The sequence below is a fragment of the Ylistrum balloti genome, unplaced genomic scaffold (genome assembly GCF_031769215.1).
Source record: "Ylistrum balloti isolate Yb309-2 unplaced genomic scaffold, AGI_CSIRO_Ybal_v1 Utg369840, whole genome shotgun sequence".
NCBI lineage: Eukaryota > Metazoa > Mollusca > Bivalvia > Pectinida > Pectinidae > Ylistrum > Ylistrum balloti.
Genome location: NW_026781998.1, coordinates 168,761 through 193,452, shown reverse-complemented (window position 1 = coordinate 193,452; position 24,692 = coordinate 168,761). Strand labels below are relative to the sequence as shown.

At 34.9% G+C, this 24,692-nt stretch overlaps 1 protein-coding gene across 1 annotated transcript in view; it reads left to right on the top strand.

Moving 5' to 3' along the window:
• The window catches only part of LOC132545306 (prominin-1-like), a 38,554-nt gene that overhangs the window by 352 nt on the left and 13,510 nt on the right, over positions 1-24,692 (top strand). Inside the window, exons 2-4 of the mRNA XM_060208986.1 lie at positions 36-107; positions 2,255-2,376; positions 18,519-18,598. Coding sequence (XP_060064969.1) covers positions 36-107; positions 2,255-2,376; positions 18,519-18,598 — 274 coding nt within the window. The remainder of the gene's footprint in view (positions 1-35; positions 108-2,254; positions 2,377-18,518; positions 18,599-24,692) is intronic.

Here is a 24,692-nt window from a genome sequence, read left to right as displayed (position 1 = left end):
CACACCAGAACCATAAACTTGAAGTTTAATTACAGATTTCAGTCAAACGTTATCCGAGTACGCAGTGTCCAGTCTGACAGGAGGGGCTGTGCAACGTCTTCAAGACAGTATGTACTTATAACATCACTTGACCACAAATAGTTGATTTCAGTTAATATATAGGGAAAACACAACACATTATGTAACTTTCTTTTACCATTTTACCAAGTCGTTTATAAAACATTATCACTACCGTACACAATAAACAGGTAGTGACTGTTCTTGTCAATAAAAATATTCATATACCAAAAATATATTATCGTTACCAGAGAATGATAACGGTTCACTTCGTGGGTATGAACAGTATGTTGCGTGACTAGCTGATTTGTCTATCCAGACATCTCCAATAAACCGTATTCTATTGATAAGATTTTATCATATGAAATTATATAACCTAGAAAACTAGTCGGCGAGTGGGTCAAAGTGTGATAACAGCTTCTTAAGAATAAATGTAAATATTAAAAGTAATGTGTTTGCACTCATCGTAGGTATAAGTGAGTAGGAGAAGAGTTACCCCTCTTCGTATCGGTGGGATTTGGAGTCATTTTGTTTTTCTTTTGGTCTTTTTTTTAGTTTTGAGTTGTTTCAATCAAGGACACAATAAACAATTTGTCCACCGCGATTTTTTTTTCTCCAATATCACGATTTTCGTGCAAGATATCGGCAACTGACAAACTTACACCCAGGGTTTCAGATGCAGGTTGATGAAGATATGGGGAGATGTAACATATTGTCTTTCCTTGTTCAAATGACGTGGGACATGTTTGATGCTCATTAGTATGTATACCTGTTGGTTCCCTTGTTGTTTACATTGTTCTCATTAGGGAACGTGACAGTACTTATTTGAATTGATCAAGATTTACATGGCGGGAGTCATCGATGAGAAGAATGTTTTGTATAAAAACCTCCGAAATACCTTCATTTTTAAAGAGTCTTTGAGTTTCTTCCGGTCATATTTTAATTATATATATATTTACCTTTAATTTATTTTCTTCGATGTTGTGTTAAAATTGTTATTCCAAAGTTGTCGATATCTTATTTAAATATTAATGCTTTGAATAACCGCTCCGGTTATTTTATTGAGAAAATTTTTTCCATGTTGCCTGTTAATCCATCAATATTGACTATAAAACTGATCAACTGAAAACAATGCAAATGAAATGGAAAGACGGCTCATGTAGGAACCCCTACATACAGATATACTAATGTGTGTTATAGTGAACAGATAACAGAAGTTAATGACTATATACGTACATACCGATACACTAATGTGTGTTATATTAAACAGTTAACAGAAGTTAATGACTATATACGTACATACCGATACACTACTGGGTGTTATATTAAACAGATAACAGAAGTTAATGACTATATACTGTTGGGTGTTATAGTGAACAGTGAACAGAAGTTAATGACTATATACGTATATTAAACAGATAACAGAAGTTAATGACTATATACGATACACTATTGGGTGTTATATTAAACAGATAACAGAAGTTAATGACTATATACTGTTGGGTGTTATAGTGAACAGTGAACAGAAGTTAATGACTATATACGTACATACCGATACACTATTGGGTGTTATATTAAACAGATAACAGAAGTTAATGACTATATACGTACATACCGATACAATATTGGGTGTTATAGTGAACAGTGAACAGAAGTTAATGACTATATACGTACATACCGATACACTATTGGGTGTTATATTAAACAGTTAACAGAAGTTAATGACTACATACGTACATACCGATACACTAATGTGTGTTATATTAAACAGTTAACAGAAGTTAATGACTATATACGTACATACCGATACACTATTGGGTGTTATATTAAACAGTTAACAGAAGTTAATGACTACATACGTACATACCGATACACTATTGGGTGTTATATTAAACAGTTAACAGAAGTTAATGATTTCATTCGTGCGTACCGATACACTGTTTGGTGATACAGTTAAAAAACTATCAGCAGCTGTCGTCATTGTTCAAAAGAAAACAAAATTAGCAAACCTTTGATGTCTGAAGAAAACACAAGTTTCACTGCAGTAATTGAATAAGAATGATATTTTTGAATTCTTAAATGTCTACTAGAAAAGCTAATGTTTTAGAATGAAAAAAAAACTCCAGATTTCCTCTGTGTGTCTACTTGGGTTTTTAACAGGTTGTTCTTTATGTTTTGTTGATTGTGGTTTATTTAGGTGCCGAATCTGCCCAACACAACTTAGATGCTATTGATGCGGAGCGCAACAACCCGAGTTTTATATCTGCTATGAATACGCTAAATTCAATACCTGGTGTCCCAGGAATTACAACTCCCACGGTAAGTTCATGGTAAATTGATTTTATAATTTAGTTGTGCACAATCACATCTAGTAATTACACAATGAACACTACAAACATAATCTTTTTATTCAATAAATCTTATAATCTGATTGTTTTAAGCATTTTATTTCATTCTTGAAGAATGGTCACGATAACATGTGAAGCCAATTAAATGGATAGCGATATTTTGTTGGTTATATCTAAGATAAAACACGACAGGTCACAAGTATACATGTATGATGCTTTTTCCGTTCGTGTATAAAAACTTTCAGCAGTCGCAGTTAAGGGCAGTATGCTTGTTACAACAATAAAAGAAAAGAAACTATGGTTTGATACATTTAAAAATAACATTTTAACGTTGTCCTTATTCTTTTTAATAAAAACACGTTGTGAAAATGAGATATCCACTCAGATGAATTGATCTGAAAAAAAAGCGGGACATTTTATAAATGTCCCTGGTGTTTTACCTCTAGCTATCAGATGCCTCTCATTCTCATCTTGGTTAGACATGAAAGTATACACCGGATGTGGTCTTTAAGTAGATAGGTGTACCTGTTTAGAATTACGGGAATGCTTTGTTTGTGTTTTGTTTTTCTTGCTATTTGTTTACCTCGTTAGAAGATATGTAATCATTTTGTTCCTTGCTATAAAATCAGTTCTATTTCAGCAAGTGACGTGAAAACATAGTATTTTATCACGAGAGCGCAATATGATAAAATATTCTAAGTCGTTTTAGCCCACCATCATCGTATATAGCTGCCTGGCTGAAAGGCACCATCTTGATTTTTGTCTATGATAAATTCTGAAGAAGTACTGGATGGATCTTTCCAAAATGGCCGAAAGGCACCATCTTAATTTTTGTCTATGGTAAATTCTGAAGAAGTACTGGATGGATCTTTCCAAAACCTTTGTTGTGGCCTTTTAATCTTTAGACTGATCTGAAAAATAGAATTACTGACAAGCGGCCGTCTTTTATTTTGAGTAGGAAAGATTGTTATCGCTATTTATTGAGAAACTTTCTATTCCAACATAACGGGGGAAAAGAAACCATTCCGTTTGCTGGACTGTATACACGTGATTTATCATTAGTACTTCGCCGCATGATCCCGTCTCACATTTAAGTCTGGAGTTTTCGATCTGGACATAAGTAAATCAAGAAAAGGAACAGTGATTTAATCTAAACTGACCAGGATCAGTACATTACACTACAAAGATAATTTCCTACTATTGTTGTCCTGTTGTTCCTGACGACCTGTACTACGGGAATTGTTTCTAATTGGAAATGTTGTTAGCTAGTTGATCAAACGCAAGTAAAAAATATCAAAATTTGTTACTCGTTCTCAGTAAATTGTAACTTCTAATTTCAACACAAGACCAAATTTTTCAGTCTGAAAAATGCAATGACGGATGCTTTCTATCGATTGCCTTTGGGAAATTGTTCAGTCAAGGGAATCTTTCTTACTCTGTACATATAGCGATAATTCGGTTAAATTTGGTCTATAGATTTATGAGAAGAAATGGCTATGCCATGAATCATGATCTTCATGTTTTGATCGCTAAAGATATTGGCATCACAATGAAAATGTTAATTAGTCATTGCAGGCAAGATCGCCTATTCAACAATGCGACAAACAAAACAAGGGCTACTATAATTGTCCGCTTGCCATTCTTTTCTCTAGTACGTTTTTCAAACGGTTTTAATATTGAATGTGCGTTATTGCCTTTGCTTTTTAAGTTCCGAATGGATTGTTCTCAGATTCCATATGTAAGTTCCCCATTGGCCTCTTCTTGTGCATAGTCTATTTTTGGACTGATCAGAAAAAAACCAATATGGCCGCCAGGAAGCAATCTCTTTGTCTGACACTTTGTTGATCTCTATCTCTTGAGAAGAACTTAATGGAATATAAGTTCTTAAATTTCAGAATTAAGTTTCTTTCATTTTTTTTTCATGAAAACAAGAGCAGACAGATGGCTAACTTGGATATGGCAGACCAAGTTTATTATCGTTCATTCATAAGAAAAGGTGGGGGGGGGGATATATCATTCCCAAAGTTTGTAAGACAGTTTGTAACAAATAGTCAAGAACAAATATGAACAAAGAAGAGTAAAAAAGGGAAAATATTCAGCATACTTATCATAAATATTTAAGAAAAATGTAGGTCGTCCAGATTCCTCTGTGGTCTCTTGTTATGACATGTGGGTGTGCCTTCCATAAACCATTTTTTTAAAATTTGAAGATGTCATGTTTTAGATATTTCTATATTACTAAGCACAGTGAAAGATATAAATTTTGTAGTTTACCTTACTGAATTGTCAAATTATCAACTAATACATGTTCTTCTCGGGGGAATTATCGACTACGATATATCCCCATTTGAACTAGAGGATTTTAGAATAAACTCAATAATTTTCATCATCAGAATCCTGCAATATTATCATGCTATATAGTTGTAATGTTTGGTCATTTTGACTTCAATATGAAATATTCACGTCTTAAATCCTATGGTTGTAATATGCACATTTATTGGATTTAACTGGGAAAAAATACCCGAAATGATTTTTTTAAGAAGAAAATTAAGATTTTTTTTCTTTTGCATTACTTCATACAATATTATATATATATATCTTGATATTGTACTTCGTGCGTTTATTTTCTTTACTTTAGGAGTTGTTGTATGTATACAATATACGCACGTAAACTCTGTGTCTATTGTTCACTTTGTATGTAATTGAAATGATTCTTGTATGCAATGTGTTTACTATATAAGTTTTCTTTATATTATATCGTTCCATATGGAAAACGCTTACTTCACGCGTTTATATTCTTAACTATAGGAGTTGTTGTATGTATACAATATACGCACGTAAACTCTGTGTCTACTGTTTACTTTATATTAACTTAAATGCTTCTTATGTGTATATTTGTGTACAAACGCACTATTACTTTCTGTAATGTCAATGTATGTTCTTTTTGTACAACTCTTCACACTTGGAGGAAATAAAAGAAATAATAATGTTTTAAATATTTCTATATTGTTTGATACATGTTGATTCCGAGGTATATACGACTTTGCCATGGGGCGGGAATATATATTCTTGACATGATACTGTCTTTTGCGATGCAATATTGTTATATTACAGCAGTACTTTAATTTAGTTAATATATTTTTGTCTATCTTATCATTTCGATGATAATATTTCCTATTCCAGGTTTGAAACAAATGTTTTGTTCCTTTAATCAGTAACTAGTATATAACTGCTCTGCTTAAAGTCCTTATTTATGTATGAGTCTGTAACATGCTAAACGTATAATCACTGATACATCATTATTTTACAGACGCCAACACCAACAATAGACACCGATATCCTAACTGAAGTAAGTTATTTATAAATACATATTGAAGATTTCCTATACCGACATAGAACGCTTGTCTGTACGTCCCTACATAGATATGGTAATGTCTCACATTTACATCATCATAAACTGATAGTACTATAAACGTTCTGAAAGATTCAGCATATTTTGTAAACTTAAAGGAGCTTGTATATGATGTATTTAACATTTCGATAAATTGTTGACGACCTGTGTCTGTTTCTGGAAAAATCTTCAAAAAGGTCTTGGGATTTCCTTAAACATTCGATACTGAAGGCATTGATGGCAAATATCACTTTTATCTGTTTATTTTTCGATGGGTGTGTTTTTTAGTATTGTCGAGGTGCACATGTATTCAGTGGTTTTCTTGTGGTAACTTATATGGAGATATTTTCATAATAGAAATTCATGTGTGCTTAATTATTTATTTGTTTTGGATTATGATTTATACGTACACATGAAGTTCACCGTGTAGTTATCGAAACGTCACACTCTAATCTATCGGTTGTGTTATAAGATGAAGGTGACCGTGTAGTTATCGAAACGTCACACTCTAATCTACTACCGGTTGTGTTAAAAGATGAAGTTCACCGTGTAGCCAACTTAACGTCACACTCTAATCTTCTACCGGTTGTGTTAAAAGATGAAGGTGACCGTGTAGTCAACTTAACGTCACACTCTAATCTTCTATCGGTTGTGTTATAAGATGAAGGTGACCGTGTAGTTATCGAAACGTCACACTCTAATCTATCGGTTGTGTTATAAGATGAAGGTGACCGTGTAGTTATCGAAACGTCACACTCTAATCTATCGGCTGTGTTATAAGATGAAGGTGACCGTGTACTTATCGAAACGTCACACTCTAATCTATCGGTTGTGTTATCATCGAAACGTCACACTCTAATCTATCGGCTGTGTTATAAGATGAAGGTGACCGTGTACTTATCGAAACGTCACACTCTAATCTATCGGTTGTGTTATCAGATGAAGGTGACCGTGTAGTTATCGAAACGTCACACTCTAATCTATCGGTTGTGTTATAAGATGAAGGTGACCGTGTAGTTATCGAAACGTCACACTCTAATCTATCGGTTGTGTTATAAGATGAAGGTGACCGTGTAGTTATCGAAACGTCACACTCTAATCTATCGGTTGTGTTATAAGATGAAGGTGACCGTGTAGTTATCGAAACGTCACACTCTAATCTATCGGTTGTGTTATAAGATGAAGGTGACCGTGTAGTTATCGAAACGTCACACTCTAATCTATCGGTTGTGTTATAAGATGAAGGTGACCGTGTAGTAAACTTAACGTCACACTCTGATCTATCGGTTGTGTTATAAGATGAAGGTGACCGTGTAGTCATCTTAACGTCACACTCTAATCTATCGGTTGTGTTATAAGATGAAGGTGACCGTGTAGTTATCGAAACGTCACACTCTAATCTACTACCGGTTGTGTTATAAGATGAAGGTGACCGTGTAGTTATCGAAACGTCACACTCTAATCTATCGGTTGTGTTATAAGATAAAGGTGACCGTGTAGTCATCTTAACGTCACACTCTAATCTTCTATCGGTTGTGTTATAAGATGAAGGTGACCGTGTAGTCATCTTAACGTCACACTCTAATCTTCTATCGGTTGTGTTATAAGATGAAGGTGACCGTGTAGTTATCGAAACGTCACACTCTAATCTATCGGTTGTGTTATAAGATGAAGGTGACCGTGTAGTTATCGAAACGTCACACTCTAATCTATCGGTTGTGTTATAAGATGAAGGTGACCGTGTAGTTATCGAAACGTCACACTCTAATCTATCGGTTGTGTTATCAGATGAAGGTGACCGTGTAGTCATCTTAACGTCACACTCTAATCTTCTATCGGTTGTGTTATAAGATGAAGGTGACCGTGTAGTTATCGAAACGTCACACTCTAATCTATCGGTTGTGTTATCAGATGAAGGTGACCGTGTAGTAAACTTAACGTCACACTCTAATCTATCGGTTGTGTTATAAGATGAAGGTGACCGTGTAGTCATCTTAACGTCACACTCTAATCTTCTATCGGTTGTGTTATAAGATGAAGGTGACCGTGTAGTTATCGAAACGTCACACTCTAATCTATCGGTTGTGTTATCAGATGAAGGTGACCGTGTAGTAAACTTAACGTCACACTCTAATCTATCGGTTGTGTTATAAGATGAAGGTGACCGTGTAGTTATCGAAACGTCACACTCTAATCTATCGGTTGTGTTATAAGATGAAGGTGACCGTGTAGTTATCGAAACGTCACACTCTAATCTATCGGTTGTGTTATAAGATGAAGGTGACCGTGTAGTATATCCGTGTTAAACGTCACACTCTAATCTATCGGTTGTGTTATAAGATGAAGGTGACCGTGTAGTCATATTAAACGTCACACTCTAATCTATATCGGTTGTGTTATAAGATGAAGGTGACCGTGTAGTTACGAAACGTCACACTAATCTATATTGTGTTATAAGACCGTGACCGTGTAGTTATAACGTCACACTCTAATATATCGGTTGTGTTATAAGATGAAGGTTACCGTGTAGTCATCTTAACGTCACTCTCTAATCTCTCGGTTGTGTTATAAGATGAAGGTGACGTGTAGTCATAACTATATATATGTTACAACTCTAATCTATATATTGTGTTATAAGATGAAGGTGACCGTGTAGCATAAACGTCACACTCTAATCTATCGGGGGTGGTATAAGATGAAGGTGACCGTGTAGTATCTTAACGTCACACTCTATATCGGTTGTGTTATCCGGTTGTGTTATAAGATGAAGGTGACCGTGTAGTTATCTAACGTTTAGTTATAACTATATATATGTTATAGGTTTAGTTATAACTATAGATATGTTATAGACAACGTTTACACTAACTATCGGTTGTGTTATAGATGAACGTTTAGCATAACTATATACGATATGTTATAGACAACGTTTAGTATAGATATGTTAACACCGTGTAGCATAACATATATATCGGTTGTGTATAGATGAAGGTTTAGCATAAACGTATATATATGGTTGTGTTATAAGATGAAGGTGACCGTGTAGTAACTATATATATGTTATAGACAACGTTTAGCATAACTATATATATGCTGTGTTATAAGATGAAGGTGACGTTTAGCATAACTATATATATGTTATACGTCAACGTTTAGCATAACTATAGGTATGTTATAGACAACGTTTAGCATAACTATAGATATGTTATATGACAACGTTTAGCATAACTATAGATATGTTATAGACAACGTTTAGCATCTATAGATATGTTATAGACAACGTTTAGTATAACTATATATATGTTATAGACAACGTTTAGCATAACTATATATATGTTATGTAGCATAACTATACTCTATATGTTGTGTTATAGACAACGTTTAGCATAACTATATATATGTTATGACAACGTTTAGCATAACTATATATATGTTATCGACAACGTTTAGCATAACTATATATATGTTATGACAACGTTTAGCATAACTATAGATATGTTATAGACAACGTTTAGCATAACTATATATATGTTATAGACAACGTTTAGCATAACTATATATATGTTATAGACAACGTTTAGCATAACTATATATATGTTATAGACAACGTTTAGCATAACTATATATATGTTATAGACAACGTTTAGCATAACTATATATATGTTATAGATAACGTTAGCATAACTATAGATATGTTATAGACAACGTTTAGCATAACTATATATATGTTATAGACAACGTTTACCATAACTATATATATGTTATAGACAACGTTTAGCATAACTATATATATGTTATAGACAACGTTTAGCATAACTATATATATGTTATAGACAACGTTTAGCATAACTATAGATATGTTATATGTAGCATAACTAGTTACAACGTTTAGCATAACTATATATATGTTATAGACAACGTTTAGCATAACTATATATATGTTATAGACAACGTTTAGCATAACTATATATATGTTATAGACAACGTTTAGCATAACTATATATATGTTATAGACAACGTTTACATAACTATATATATGTTATAGACAACGTTTAGCATAACTATATATATGTTATAGACAACGTTTAGCATAACTATATATATGTTATAGACAACGTTTAGCATAACTATATATATGTTATAGACAACGTTAGCATAACTATAGATATGTTATAGACAACGTTTAGCATAACTATATATATGTTATAGACAACGTTTAGCATAACTATATATATGTTATAGACAACGTTTAGCATAACTATATATATGTTATAGACAACGTTTAGCATAACTATATATATGTTATAGACAACGTTTAGCATAACTATAGATATGTTATAGACAACGTTTAGCATAACTATATATATGTTATAGACAACGTTTAGCATAACTATATATATGTTATAGACAACGTTTAGCATAACTATATATATGTTATAGACAACGTTTAGCATAACTATATATATGTTATAGACAACGTTTAGCATAACTATATATATGTTATAGACAACGTTTAGCATAACTATATATATTTATAGACAACGTTTAGCATAACTATATATATGTTATAGACAAATGTTTAGCATAACTATATATATGTTATATAGACAACGTTTAGCATAACTATATATATGTTATAGACAACGTTTAGCATAACTATATATATGTTATAGACAACGTTTAGCATAACTATATATATGTTATAGACAACGTTTAGCATAACTATAGATATGTTATAGACAACGTTTAGCATAACTATATATATGCTATCGGCAACGATTAGCATAACTATATATATGTTATAGACAACGTTTAGCATAACTATAGATATGTTATAGACAACGTTTAGCATAACTATATATATGTTATAGACAACGTTTAGCATAACTATATATATGTTATAGACAACGTTTAGCATAACTATATATATGTTATAGACAACGTTTAGCATAACTATATATATGTTATAGACAACGTTTAGCATAACTATATATATGTTATAGACAACGTTTAGCATAACTATATATATGTTATAGACAACGTTTAGCATAACTATATATATGTTATAGACAACGTTTAGCATAACTATATATATGTTATAGACAACGTTTAGCATAACTATATATATGTTATAGACAACGTTTAGCATAACTATAGATATGTTATAGACAACGTTTAGCATAACTATAGATATGTTATAGACAACGTTTAGCATAACTATATATATGTTATAGACAACGTTTAGCATAACTATATATATGTTATAGACAACGTTTAGCATAACTATAGATATGTTATAGACAACGTTTAGCATAACTATATATATGTTATAGACAACGTTTAGCATAACTATATATATGTTATAGACAACGTTTACATAACTATAGATATGTTATCAGCAAAGTTTAGCATAACTATATATATGTTATAGACAACGTTTAGCATAACTATATATATGTTATAGACAACGTTTAGCATAACTATATATATGTTATAGACAACGTTTAGCATAACTATAGATATGTTATAGACAACGTTTAGCATAACTATAGATATGTTATAGACAACGTTTAGCATAACTATAGATATGTTATAGACAACGTTTAGCATAACTATATATATGTTATAGACAACGTTTAGCATAACTATAGATATGTTATAGACAACGTTTAGCATAACTATATATATGTTATAGACAACGTTTAGCATAACTATATATATGTTATAGCATAACTATATATATGTTATAGACAACGTTTGCATAACTATATATATGTTATAGACAACGTTAACATAACTAAAGATATGTTATCAGCAAAGTTTAGCATAACTATATATATCTTATAGACAACGTTTAGCATAACTATATATATTTTATAGACAACGTTTAGCATAACTATAGATATGTTATAGACAACGTTTAGCATAACTATATATATGTTATAGACAACGTTTAGCATAACTATAGATATGTTATAGACAACGTTTAGCATAACTATATATATGTTATAGACAACGTTTAGCATAACTATATATATGTTATCGACAACGTTTAGCATAACTATAGATATGTTATAGACAACGTTTAGCATAACTATAGATATGTTATAGACAACGTTTAGCATAACTATAGATATGTTATAGACAACGTTTAGCATAACTATAGATATGTTATAGACAACGTTTAGCATAACTATAGATATGTTATAGACAACGTTTAGCATAACTATATATATGTTAAAGACAACGTTTAGCATAACTATAGATATGTTATAGACAACGTTAAGCATAACTCAATTGGATTGAACAAATGATTTTTATCTGAAATGAAGGTTCGATTTTTCAGCAAAGCTTGATACAGCAAAGACACAGGTTTCACAGATGTCATCCCAAGTAGACAGCGTTGTAGATGGCATGAAACAAACAATCGATAACGTAAGCAGTCAGAGATAGAACATAACATATTTTCACACCAGATTTATAAAAGTATTAGAAGCAAATTTTGCATTTTTTTCAACTCGTTTGTTCGATTATAATGCGATCTACTTCTATAGAAAGTGTTTTTTTGAATATTTATTACTTTTATCAACTAAATCGAAAGTACAAAAATGTACATTCCGGATATATCAGATGATGTTGTTTCAGTCCTTTTGTTGACCCTTTCATATATATTACTTGTACTACATTTCAATGTTCACTATTCAAAAATTGTCGACAGATACTTTATAAATAAATCTTGTGGTGTTACTGGTTCAATTCCACACAGAAATTCGTAAACTTGGTTCGGACGGTCACGTCACCGGCTAACGGGCAAATCAAGCACACACACACTGGTATCAATATGGCTCTCACTTATATTGTGCATATACAAGAAGGCTTTTCATGACTTGCACGAAAAGTTCGTGAGCGAGAATATGGTGTTAGTTTTCTGATGACGTTGAAAAAGTAAATGACCACCAACTCATGGCGGTTGCATTATGGGTAATAAAAATATCTGTCATTCGTGTAAAAGAAGACATTCCTAGAATCAGTTCTATGCATTTCGCCATGGTAAATGTTCCCATAATGTCATCGGCAGCGATATTTTTATTTCTCTATATTTTGACATAGACATCATCTGGGTAGTATCTTGAATCGATTTTTATTAAAGTTTGATTACCTCTCAACACTTCGGCGTTTTCCGGACGCGTTCGGAAATCTAATGAAACCAAAATTCATGCCGTCGTTTCTGCTAGTGCACGTCCTCAAGTTGGTACTGGCTAGCGTTATCACAGTTGAAGTCTTTTATAATATGACAGTTTTATGATCGCTGTTATTTAAGCAGATGTGAAACATTGGTCCATGGGTATTATAAAAAGCAGACACCATTCCAGACGCAGGTCGGAGAATTAAAGGCATGTCTTTTTCTGTTTCAACCCTCATTATTTTTCAAACAAAACAAATCTAGTGAAAACTCAAATTCGAGCTTCTTCAGTATTAAACACATATCACAATGACACAAAGTAATAAAAAGTAGCAGAGTTCACGCAAGCGGTCGCCTATATCGTGTAACGGACTCTCATTACCTCTGATAGCTGGGTTCCCAACGAACGGAGCGTTCTTTTCAGACAATACACTAGGACTCTAACAGTCAGCCAAGAAGAGTTGGGACTTAACAGAGATGGATAATGATGAATCATTACTAGTAATCTACCTACCAAGATAATCATCATTTTGGAAAAACACTATTTTTGGATTAAACCTGAGAGCTTTTTCTCAAAATATTCAGGCGGGACTTTCTGTAGTTTTCTATTAGTCCTTATTGGTGCCGTTTAGCTGACAATTAATGATCATGGATTTCAGCACCAAATGTTTGTTGTCGCAATTAATACATAACCACACAAGAAAATCTTGTTAACATAATCATAATCCATTCTCAAATTCTGATTAGGGCAAAACATGAAAAAGAAAGATTTAAACGGAGACTCATGAAAAAGTTCTGAGAGAATAATACCATTTGTTAAATTTCTATTTCTCTAGTCTTATATTGAAGGTTCTTCTTATTTCCTGGTGATGCCCTTTCACTTTTAATCAGAAAATCATAATAGCTGACAAGTTACCATATAGATATATGATGTTTGTCATTTCTTGAGGAGTACATACAGGCATAACTCAAATAAGCATTATCCATCTGCGTCTCTTAGTCCCTAATGGCGTCCATTCAATTTTGAGCCGGATAAAAAGAAAAAAAAAAAAAAAGAAAGCAAAAGATGATGAGCAGCCATCTTGGATGTTGGCAGTTTTGTTATTTTAATCGCTTCAAAAGTACTTGATGAATAGTCATTAAAATTCACTTGTAGGTTCCTCTTGGCTTCTAAATGTGCTTAAGATATTCATTATTGGAATATTACACGTGTCTTTACCAATATTACTGTTGTTACTTCGTGGTAAATCATCTCTCAATGCATGTTGTTACTGTATGGTAAATCATCTGTCAATGCATGTTGTTACTTCGTGGTAAATCATCTCTCAATGCATGTTGTTACTTCGTGGTAAATCATCTGTCAATGTATGTTGTTACTTCGTGGTAAATCATCTGTCAATGCATGTTGTTACTTCGTGGTAAATCATCTCTCAATGCATGTTGTTACTTCGTGGTAAATCATCTGTCAATGCATGTTGTTACTGTATGGTAAATCATCTGTCAATGCAAGTTGTTACTTCGTGGTAAATCATCTCTCAGTGCATGTTGTTACTGTATGGTGAGTTATCTGTCAATGCATGTTGTTACTTCATGGTAAATCATCTGTCAATGCATGTTGTTACTTCGTAGTAAATCATCTGTCAGTGCATGTTGTTACTGTATGGTGAATTATCTGTTATGTTGTTACTGTATGGTAAATCATCTGTCAATGCATGTTGTTACTGTGGTAAATCATATGTCAATGCATGTTGTTACTATATGGTAAATGTCAATGCATGTTGTTACTTCGTGGTAATCCATCTGCCAATGCATGTTGTTACTTCGTGGTAAATCATCTCTCAATGCATGTTGTTACTTCGTGGTAAATCATCCTCAATGCATGTTGTTTCTATATTGTTAATTACCTGTCAATGCATGTTGTTACTGTATGGTGAATTATGTGTCAAAGCATGTTGTTACTGTATGGTGAATTATGTGTCAGTGCATGTTGTTACTGTATGGTGAATTATGTGTCAAAGCATGTTGTTACTGTATGGTGAAATATGTGTCAAAGCATGTTGTTTCTATATGGTTAATACTCTGTCAATGCATGTTGTACTAGATTAAAAATTACCTGTCAATGCATGTTGTTACTGTATGGTGAATTATCTGTCAGTGCATGTTGTTACTGTATGGTAAATTATCTGTCAGTGCATGTTGTTACTGTATGGTAAATTATCTGTCAGTGCATGTTGTTACTTCGTGGTAAATCATCTCTCAGTGCATGTTGTTACTGTATGGTGAGTTATCTGTCAATGCATGTTGTTACTTCATGGTAAATCATCTGTCAATGCATGTTGTTACTTCGTAGTAAATCATCTGTCAGTGCATGTTGTTACTGTATGGTGAATTATCTGTCAATGCATGTTGTTACTGTATGGTAAATCATCTGTCAATGCATGTTGTTACTTCGTGGTAAATCATATGTCAATGCATGTTGTTACTATATGGTAAATCATCTGTCAATGCATGTTGTTACTTCGTGGTAATCCATCTGCCAATGCATGTTGTTACTTCGTGGTAAATCATCTCTCAATGCATGTTGTTACTTCGTGGTAAATCATCCTCAATGCATGTTGTTTCTATATTGTTAATTACCTGTCAATGCATGTTGTTACTGTATGGTGAATTATGTGTCAAAGCATGTTGTTACTGTATGGTGAATTATCTGTCAGTGCATGTTGTTACTGTATGGTAAATCATCTGTCAATGCATGTTGTTTCTATATGGTTAATACTCTGTCAATGCATGTTGTACTAGATTAAAAATTACCTGTCAATGCATGTTGTTACTGTATGGTGAATTATCTGTCAGTGCATGTTGTTACTGTATGGTAAATTATCTGTCAGTGCATGTTGTTACTGTATGGTAAATTATCTGTCAGTGCATGTTGTTACTGTATGGTGAATTATGTGTCAATGCATGTTGTTACTGTATGGTGAATTATCTGTCAGTGCATGTTGTTACTGTATGGTGAAATATGTGTCAAAGCATGTTGTTACTGTATGGTGAAATATGTGTCAAAGCATGTTGTTACTGTATGGTGAATTATGTGTCAAAGCATGTTGTTACTGTATGGTGAAATATGTGTCAAAGCATGTTGTTACTGTATGGTGAATTATGTGTCAATGCATGTTGTTACTGTATGGTGAAATATGTGTCAAAGCATGTTGTTACTGTGTGGTGAAATATGTGTCAAAGCATGTTGTTACTGTATGGTGAATTATGTGTCAAAGCATGTTGTTACTGTATGGTGAATTATCTGTCAGTGCATGTTGTTACTGTATGGTGAACTATGTGTCAAAGCATGTTGTTACTGTATGGTGAAATATGTGTCAAAGCATGTTGTTACTGTATGGTGAATTATGTGTCAAAGCATGTTGTTACTGTATGGTGAATTATCTGTCAGTGCATGTTGTTACTGTATGGTGAATTATGTGTCAAAGCATGTTGTTACTGTATGGTGAAATATGTGTCAAAGCATGTTGTTACTGTATGGTGAATTATGTGTCAAAGCATGTTGTTACTGTATGGTGAATTATCTGTCAGTGCATGTTGTTACTGTATGGTGAATTATGTGTCAAAGCATGTTGTTACTGTATGGTGAATTATGTGTCAAAGCATGTTGTTACTGTATGGTGAATTATCTGGCAGTGCATGTTGTTACTGTATGGTAAATTATCTGTCAGTGCATGTTGTTACTGTATGGTAAATTATCTGTCAGTGCATGTTGTTACTTCGTGGTAAATCATCTCTCAGTGCATGTTGTTACTGTATGGTGAGTTATCTGTCAATGCATGTTGTTACTTCATGGTAAATCATCTGTCAATGCATGTTGTTACTTCGTAGTAAATCATCTGTCAGTGCATGTTGTTACTGTATGGTGAATTATCTGTCAATGCATGTTGTTACTGTATGGTAAATCATCTGTCAATGCATGTTGTTACTTCGTGGTAAATCATATGTCAATGCATGTTGTTACTATATGGTAAATCATCTGTCAATGCATGTTGTTACTTCGTGGTAATCCATCTGCCAATGCATGTTGTTACTTCGTGGTAAATCATCTCTCAATGCATGTTGTTACTTCGTGGTAAATCATCCTCAATGCATGTTGTTTCTATATTGTTAATTACCTGTCAATGCATGTTGTTACTGTATGGTGAATTATGTGTCAAAGCATGTTGTTACTGTATGGTGAATTATCTGTCAGTGCATGTTGTTACTGTATGGTGAATTATGTGTCAATGCATGTTGTTACTGTATGGTGAATTATCTGTCAGTGCATGTTGTTACTGTATGGTGAAATATGTGTCAAAGCATGTTGTTACTGTATGGTGAAATATGTGTCAAAGCATGTTGTTACTGTATGGTGAATTATGTGTCAAAGCATGTTGTTACTGTATGGTGAAATATGTGTCAAAGCATGTTGTTACTGTATGGTGAATTATGTGTCAATGCATGTTGTTACTGTATGGTGAAATATATGTCAAAGCATGTTGTTACTGTGTGGTGAAATATGTGTCAAAGCATGTTGTTACTGTATGGTGAATTATGTGTCAAAGCATGTTGTTACTGTATGGTGAATTATCTGTCAGTGCATGTTGTTACTGTATGGTGAACTATGTGTCAAAGCATGTTGTTACTGTATGGTGAAATATGTGTCAAAGCATGTTGTTACTGTATGGTGAATTATGTGTCAAAGCATGTTGTTACTGTATGGTGAATTATCTGTCAGTGCATGTTGTTACTGTATGGTGAATTATGTGTCAAAGCATGTTGTTACTGTATGGTGAAATATGTGTCAAAGCATGTTGTTACTGTATGGTGAATTATGTGTCAAAGCATGTTGTTACTGTATGGTGAATTATCTGTCAGTGCATGTTGTTACTGTATGGTGAATTATGTGTCAAAGCATGTTGTTACTGTATGGTGAATTATGTGTCAAAGCATGTTGTTACTGTATGGTGAATTATCTGGCAGTGCATGTTGTTACTCTGTCATGAATTTTCTGTCAATGCAGTATATTATAAAGAGTAAATAGAGGAGAGACGATCATGCGTGGGCGGGTGGCAGGATATCTCTTTAATTTCTTGTTTCATTATCAAGTTCGTTTAAGTAATGGAAAAGAGCATCCCCTTTCTGTATTAAAATAAATGTTTTTTAAGGTTCATTTCATCAGTGAGGAGATGTAGTATTAAGCATCTGGTAAAAAAAAACCCGGATTTCCGTTCTCGGCTTCCGACCTCACCCTTCTGAGTCACAATATTTGTATCTGATTTTGGAACCAGTTGTAGAAACTCAGTATACAGTAGTGAATATTTGTAAATTAAAAATAAAAACACATAAAATAAAACAACTTTTCTGGTAGCCTCTCCCTACTAGGTAAACTTCTATACTATTACAAAAAATAATAATTGTATATGTAACCTGGAATGGTAGCAATCATGTACATCAAAATCTTGGAGACTTGTTTCATTATAATTTTCACATTTTCATGTAGGCAAGAGATTCTGACTTGGATAGTATAAAGGATAAGGTCGGCGACACTGTGGATACTATCAAACCATTCGACCATTACAGGTAAACAATGGAATTCTAACATCTTCTATATAACAACACTTATACGCTCATATGTAGTATGTGTTATCATGTTAAAAAAACCTGCCAAAGTCTACCTTATGGCCATGTATAAAAACCAAGAATTCATAAAAGCATATATGTTGTGTAATATAATTCATACCGACATCCATACTGTTTCAGATGGATTGCTGGAGTGTCGTTTGTGTGTAATATAATTTATACCGACATCCATACTGTTTCAGATGGATTGCTGGTGTGTCGTTTGTGTGTAATATAATTTATACCGACATCCATACTGTTTCAGATGGATTGCTGGTGTGTCGTTTGTGTGCTATATCATACCGACATTCATACTGTTTCAGATGGATTGCTGGTGTGTCGTTTGTGTGTAATATCATACCGACATCCATACTGTTTCAGATGGATTACTGGTGTGTCGTTTGTGTGTAATATCATACCGACATCCATACTGTTTCAGATGGATTGCTGGTGTGTCTTTTATGTGCTATATCATACCGACATTCATACTGTTTCAGATGGATTGCTGGTGTGTCGTTTGTGTGTAATATCATACCGACATCCATACTGTTTCAGATGGATTGCTGGTGTGTCTTTTATGTGCTATATCATACCGACATTCATACTGTTTCAGATGGATTGCTGGTGTGTCGTTTGTGTGTAACATCATACCGACATCCATACTGTTTCAGATGGATTGCTGGTGTGTCGTTTGTGTGCTATATCATACCGACATTCATACTGTTTCAGATGGATTGCTGGTGTGACGTTTGTGTGTAATATCATACCGACATCCATACTGTTTCAGATGGATTGCTGGTGTGTCGTTTGTGTGTAATATCATACCGACATTCATACTGTTTCAGATGGATTGCTGGTGTGTCGTTTGTGTGTAATATCATACCGACATTCATACTGTTTCAGATGGATTGCTGGTGTGTCGTTTGTGTGTAATATCATACCGACATTCATACTGTTTCAGATGGATTGCTGGTGTGTCGTTTGTGTGTAATATCATACCGACATCCATACTGTTTCAGATGGATTGCTGGTGTGGTTTTTTTGTGTAATATCATACCGACATCCATACTGTTTCAGATGGATTGCTGGTGTGTCGTTTGTGTGTAATATCATACCGACATTCATACTGTTTCAGATGGATTGCTGGTGTGTCGTTTGTGTGTAATATCATACCGACATCCATACTGTTTCAGATGGATTGCTGGTGTGTCGTTTGTGTGTAATATCATACCGACATCCATACTGTTTCAGATGGATTGCTGGTGTGTCGTTTGTGTGTAATATAATTTATACCGACATCCATACTGTTTCAGATGGATTGCTGGTGTGTCGTTTGTGCGTAATATAATTAATACTGACATTCATACTGTTTCAGATGGATTACTGGTGTGTCGTTTGTGTGTAATATCATACCGACATCCATACTGTTTCAGATGGATTGCTGGTGTGTCGTTTGTGTGTAATATCATACCGACATCCATACTGTTTCAGATGGATTGCTGGTGTGTCGTTGTGTGTGTAATATGTCGTTTGTGTGTAATACCGACATCCATACTGTTTCAGATGGATTGCTGGTGTGACGTTTGTGTGTAATATCATACCGACATTCATACTGTTTCAGATGGATTGCTGGTGTGTCTTTTTTGTGTAATATCATACCGCCGACATCCATACTGTTTCAGATGAATTACTGGTGTGTCTTTTGTGTGTAATATCATACCAACATCCATACTGTTTCAGATGGATTACTGGTGTGTCGTTTGTGTGTAATATCATAGCGACATCCATACTGTTTCAGATGGATTACTGGTGTGTCGTTTGTGTGTAATATCATACCGACATCCATACTGTTTCAGATGGATTGCTGGTGTGTCGTTTGTGTGTAATATCATACCGACATTCATACTGTTTCAGATGGATTGCTGGTGTGTCGTTTGTGTGTAATATCATACCGACATTCATACTGTTTCAGATGGATTGCTGGTGTGGCGTTTGTGTGCTATATCATAGCGACATTCATACTGTTTCAGATGGATTGCTGGTGTGTCGTTTGTGTGCAATATCATACCACCGACATCCATACTGTTTCAGATGGATTGCTGGTGTGTCGTTTGTGTGTAATATCATACCGACATTCATACTGTTTCAGATGGATTGCTGGTGTGTCGTTTGTGTGTAATATCATACCGACATCCATACTGTTTCAGATGGATTGCTGGTGTGTCGTTTGTGTGTAATATCATACCGACATTCATACTGTTTCAGATGGATTGCTGGTGTGTCGTTTGTGTGTAATATCATACCGACATCCATACTGTTTCAGATGGATTGCTGGTGTGTCGTTTGTGTGTAATATCATACCGACATTCATACTGTTTCAGGTGGATTGCTGGTGTGTCGTTTGTGTGTAATATCATACCGACATCCATACTGTTTCAGATGGATTGCTGGTGTGTCGTTTGTGTGTAATATCATACCGACATCCATACTGTTTCAGATGGATTGCTGGTGTGTCGTTTGTGTGTAATATCATACCGACATTCATACTGTTTCAGATGGATTGCTGGTGTGTCGTTTGTGTGTAATATCATACCGACATCCATACTGTTTCAGATGGATTGCTGGTGTGTCGTTTTTGTGTAACATCATACGGACATTCATACTGTTTCAGGTGGATTGCTGGTGTGTCGTTTGTGTGTAATATCATACCGACATCCATACTGTTTCAGGTGGATTGCTGGTGTGTCGTTTGTGTGTAATATCATACCGACATTCATACTGTTTCAGGTGGATTGCTGGTGTGTCGTTTGTGTGTAATATCATACCGACATCCATACTGTTTCAGATGGATTACTGGTGTGTCGTTTGTGTGTAATATCATACCGCCGACATCCATACTGTTTCAGATGGATTGCTGGTGTGTCTTTTGTGTGTTAAATCATACCGACATCCATACTGTTTCAGATGGATTGCTGGTGTGTCGTTTGTGTGTAATATCATACCGCCGACATCCATACTGTTTCAGATGGATTGCTGGTGTGTCGTTTGTGTGTAATATCATACCGACATCCATACTGTTTCAGATGGATTACTGGTGTGTCGTTTGTGTGTAATATAATTTATATCGACATCCATACTGTTTCAGATGGATTGCTGGTGTGTCGTTTGTGCGTAATATCATAGCGACATTCATACTGTTTCAGATGGATTGCTGGTGTGTCGTTTGTGTGTAACATCATACCGACATCCATACTGTTTCAGATGGATTGCTGGTGTGTCGTTTGTGTGTAATATCATACCGACATTCATACTGTTTCAGACATTCATACTGTTTCAGATGGATTGCTGGTGTGTCGTTTGTGTGTAATATCATACCGACATCCATACTGTTTCAGATGGATTGCTGGTGTGTCGTTTGTGTGTAATCATACCGATCATACCGACATTCATACTGTTTCAGGTGGATTGCTGGTGTGTCGTTTGTGTGTAATATCATACCGACATCCATACTGTTTCAGATGGATTGCTGGTGTGTCGTTTGTGTGTAACATCATACCGACATTCATACTGTTTCAGGTGGATTGCTGGTGTGTCGTTTGTGTGTAATATCATACCGACATCCATACTGTTTCAGATGGATTGCTGGTGTGTCGTTTGTGTGTAATATCATACCGACATCCATACTGTTTCAGATGGATTGCTGGTGTGTCGTTTGTGTGTAATATCATACCGACATCCATACTGTTTCAGATGGATTGCTGGTGTGTCGTTTGTGTGTAATATCATACCGACATCCATACTGTTTCAGGTGGATTGCTGGTGTGTCGTTTGTGTGCTATATCATACCGACATTCATACTGTTTCAGATGGATTGCTGGTGTGTCGTTTGTGTGTAATATCATACCGACATCCATACTGTTTCAGATGGATTGCTGGTGTGTCGTTTGTGTGTAATATCATACCGACATATACTGTTTCAGATGGATTGCTGGTGTGTCGTTTGTGTGTAATATCATACACATATACTGTTTCAGATGGATTGCTGGTGCGTCGTTTGTGTGTAATATCATACCGACATTCATACTGTTTCAGATGGATTGCTGGTGTGTCGTTTGTGTGTAATATCATACCGACATCCATACTGTTTCAGATGGATTGCTGGTGTGTCGTTTGTGTGTAATATCATACCGACATCCATACTGTTTCAGATGGATTGCTGGTGTGTCGTTTGTGTGTAATATCATACCGACATCCATACTGTTTCAGATGGATTGCTGGTGTGTCGTTTGTGTGTAATATCATACCGACATCCATACTGTTTCAGATGGATTGCTGGTGTGTCGTTTGTGTGTAATATCATACCGACATCCATACTGTTTCAGATGGATTACTGGTGTGTCGTTTGTGTGTAATATCATACCGACATGTTTCAGATGGATTGCTGGTGTGTCGTTTGTGTGTATCATCTTCCCGACATCCATACTGTTTCAGATGGATTGCTGGTGTGTCGTTTGTGTGTAATATCATACCGACATTCATACTGTTTCAGGGATTGCTGGTGTGTCGTTTGTGTGTAATATCATACCGACATCCATACTGTTTCAGATGGATTGCTGGTGTGTCGTTTGTGTGTAATATCTTACCGACATCCATACTGTTTCAGATGGATTGCTGGTGTGTCGTTTGTGTGTAACATCATACCGACATTCATACTGTTTCAGATGGATTGCTGGTGTGTCGTTTGTGTGTAATATCATACCGACATCCATACTGTTTCAGATGGATTGCTGGTGTGTCGTTTGTGTGTAATATCATACCGACATTCATACTGTTTCAGATGGATTGCTGGTGTGTCGTTTGTGTGTAATATCATACCGACATCCATACTGTTTCAGATGGATTGCTGGTGTGTCGTTTGTGTGTAATATCATACCGACATTCATACTGTTTCAGGTGGATTGCTGGTGTGTCGTTTGTGTGTAATATCATACCGACATTCATACTGTGTCAGATGGATTGCTGGTGTGTCGTTTGTGTGTAACATCATACCGACATCCATACTGTTTCAGATGGATTGCTGGTGTGTCGTTTGTGTGTAATATCATACCGACATCCATACTGTTTCAGATGGATTGCTGGTGTGTCGTTTGTGTGCAATATCATACCACCGACATCCATACTGTTTCAGATGGATTGCTGGTGTGTCGTTTGTGTGTAATATCATACCGACATCCATACTGTTTTAGATGGATTACTGGTGTGTCGTTTGTGTGTAATATCATACCGCCGACATTCATACTGTGTCAGATGGATTGCTGGTGTGTCTTTTTTGTGTAATATCATACCGACATCCATACTGTTTCAGGTGGATTGCTGGTGTGTCGTTTGTGTGTAATATCATACCGACATCCATACTGTTTCAGATGGATTGCTGGTGTGTCGTTTTTGTGTAATATCTTACCGACATCCATACTGTTTCAGATGGATTGCTGGTATGTCGTTTGTGTGTAACATCATACCGACATTCATACTGTTTCAGATGGATTGCTGGTGTGTCGTTTGTGTGTAATATCATACCGCCGACATCCATACTGTTTCAGATGGATTTTCGGTGTGTCGTTTTTGTGTAACATCATACGGACATTCATACTGTTTCAGGTGGATTGCTGGTGTGGCGTTTGTGTGTAATATCATACCGACATTCATACTGTTTTAGGTGGATTGCTGGTGTGTCGTTTGTGTGTAATATCATACCGACATCCATACTGTTTCAGGTGGATTGCTGGTGTGTCGTTTGTGTGTAATATCATACCGACATTCATACTGTTTCAGGTGGATTCCTGGTGTGTCGTTTGTGTGTAACATCATACCGACATTCATACTGTTTCAGGTGAATTGCTGGTGTGTCGTTTGTGTGTAATATCATACCGACATTCATACTGTGTCAGATGGATTGCTGGTGTGTCGTTTGTGTGTAATATCATACCGACATCCATACTGTTTCAGGTGGATTGCTGGTGTGTCGTTTGTGTGTAATATCATACCGACATTCATA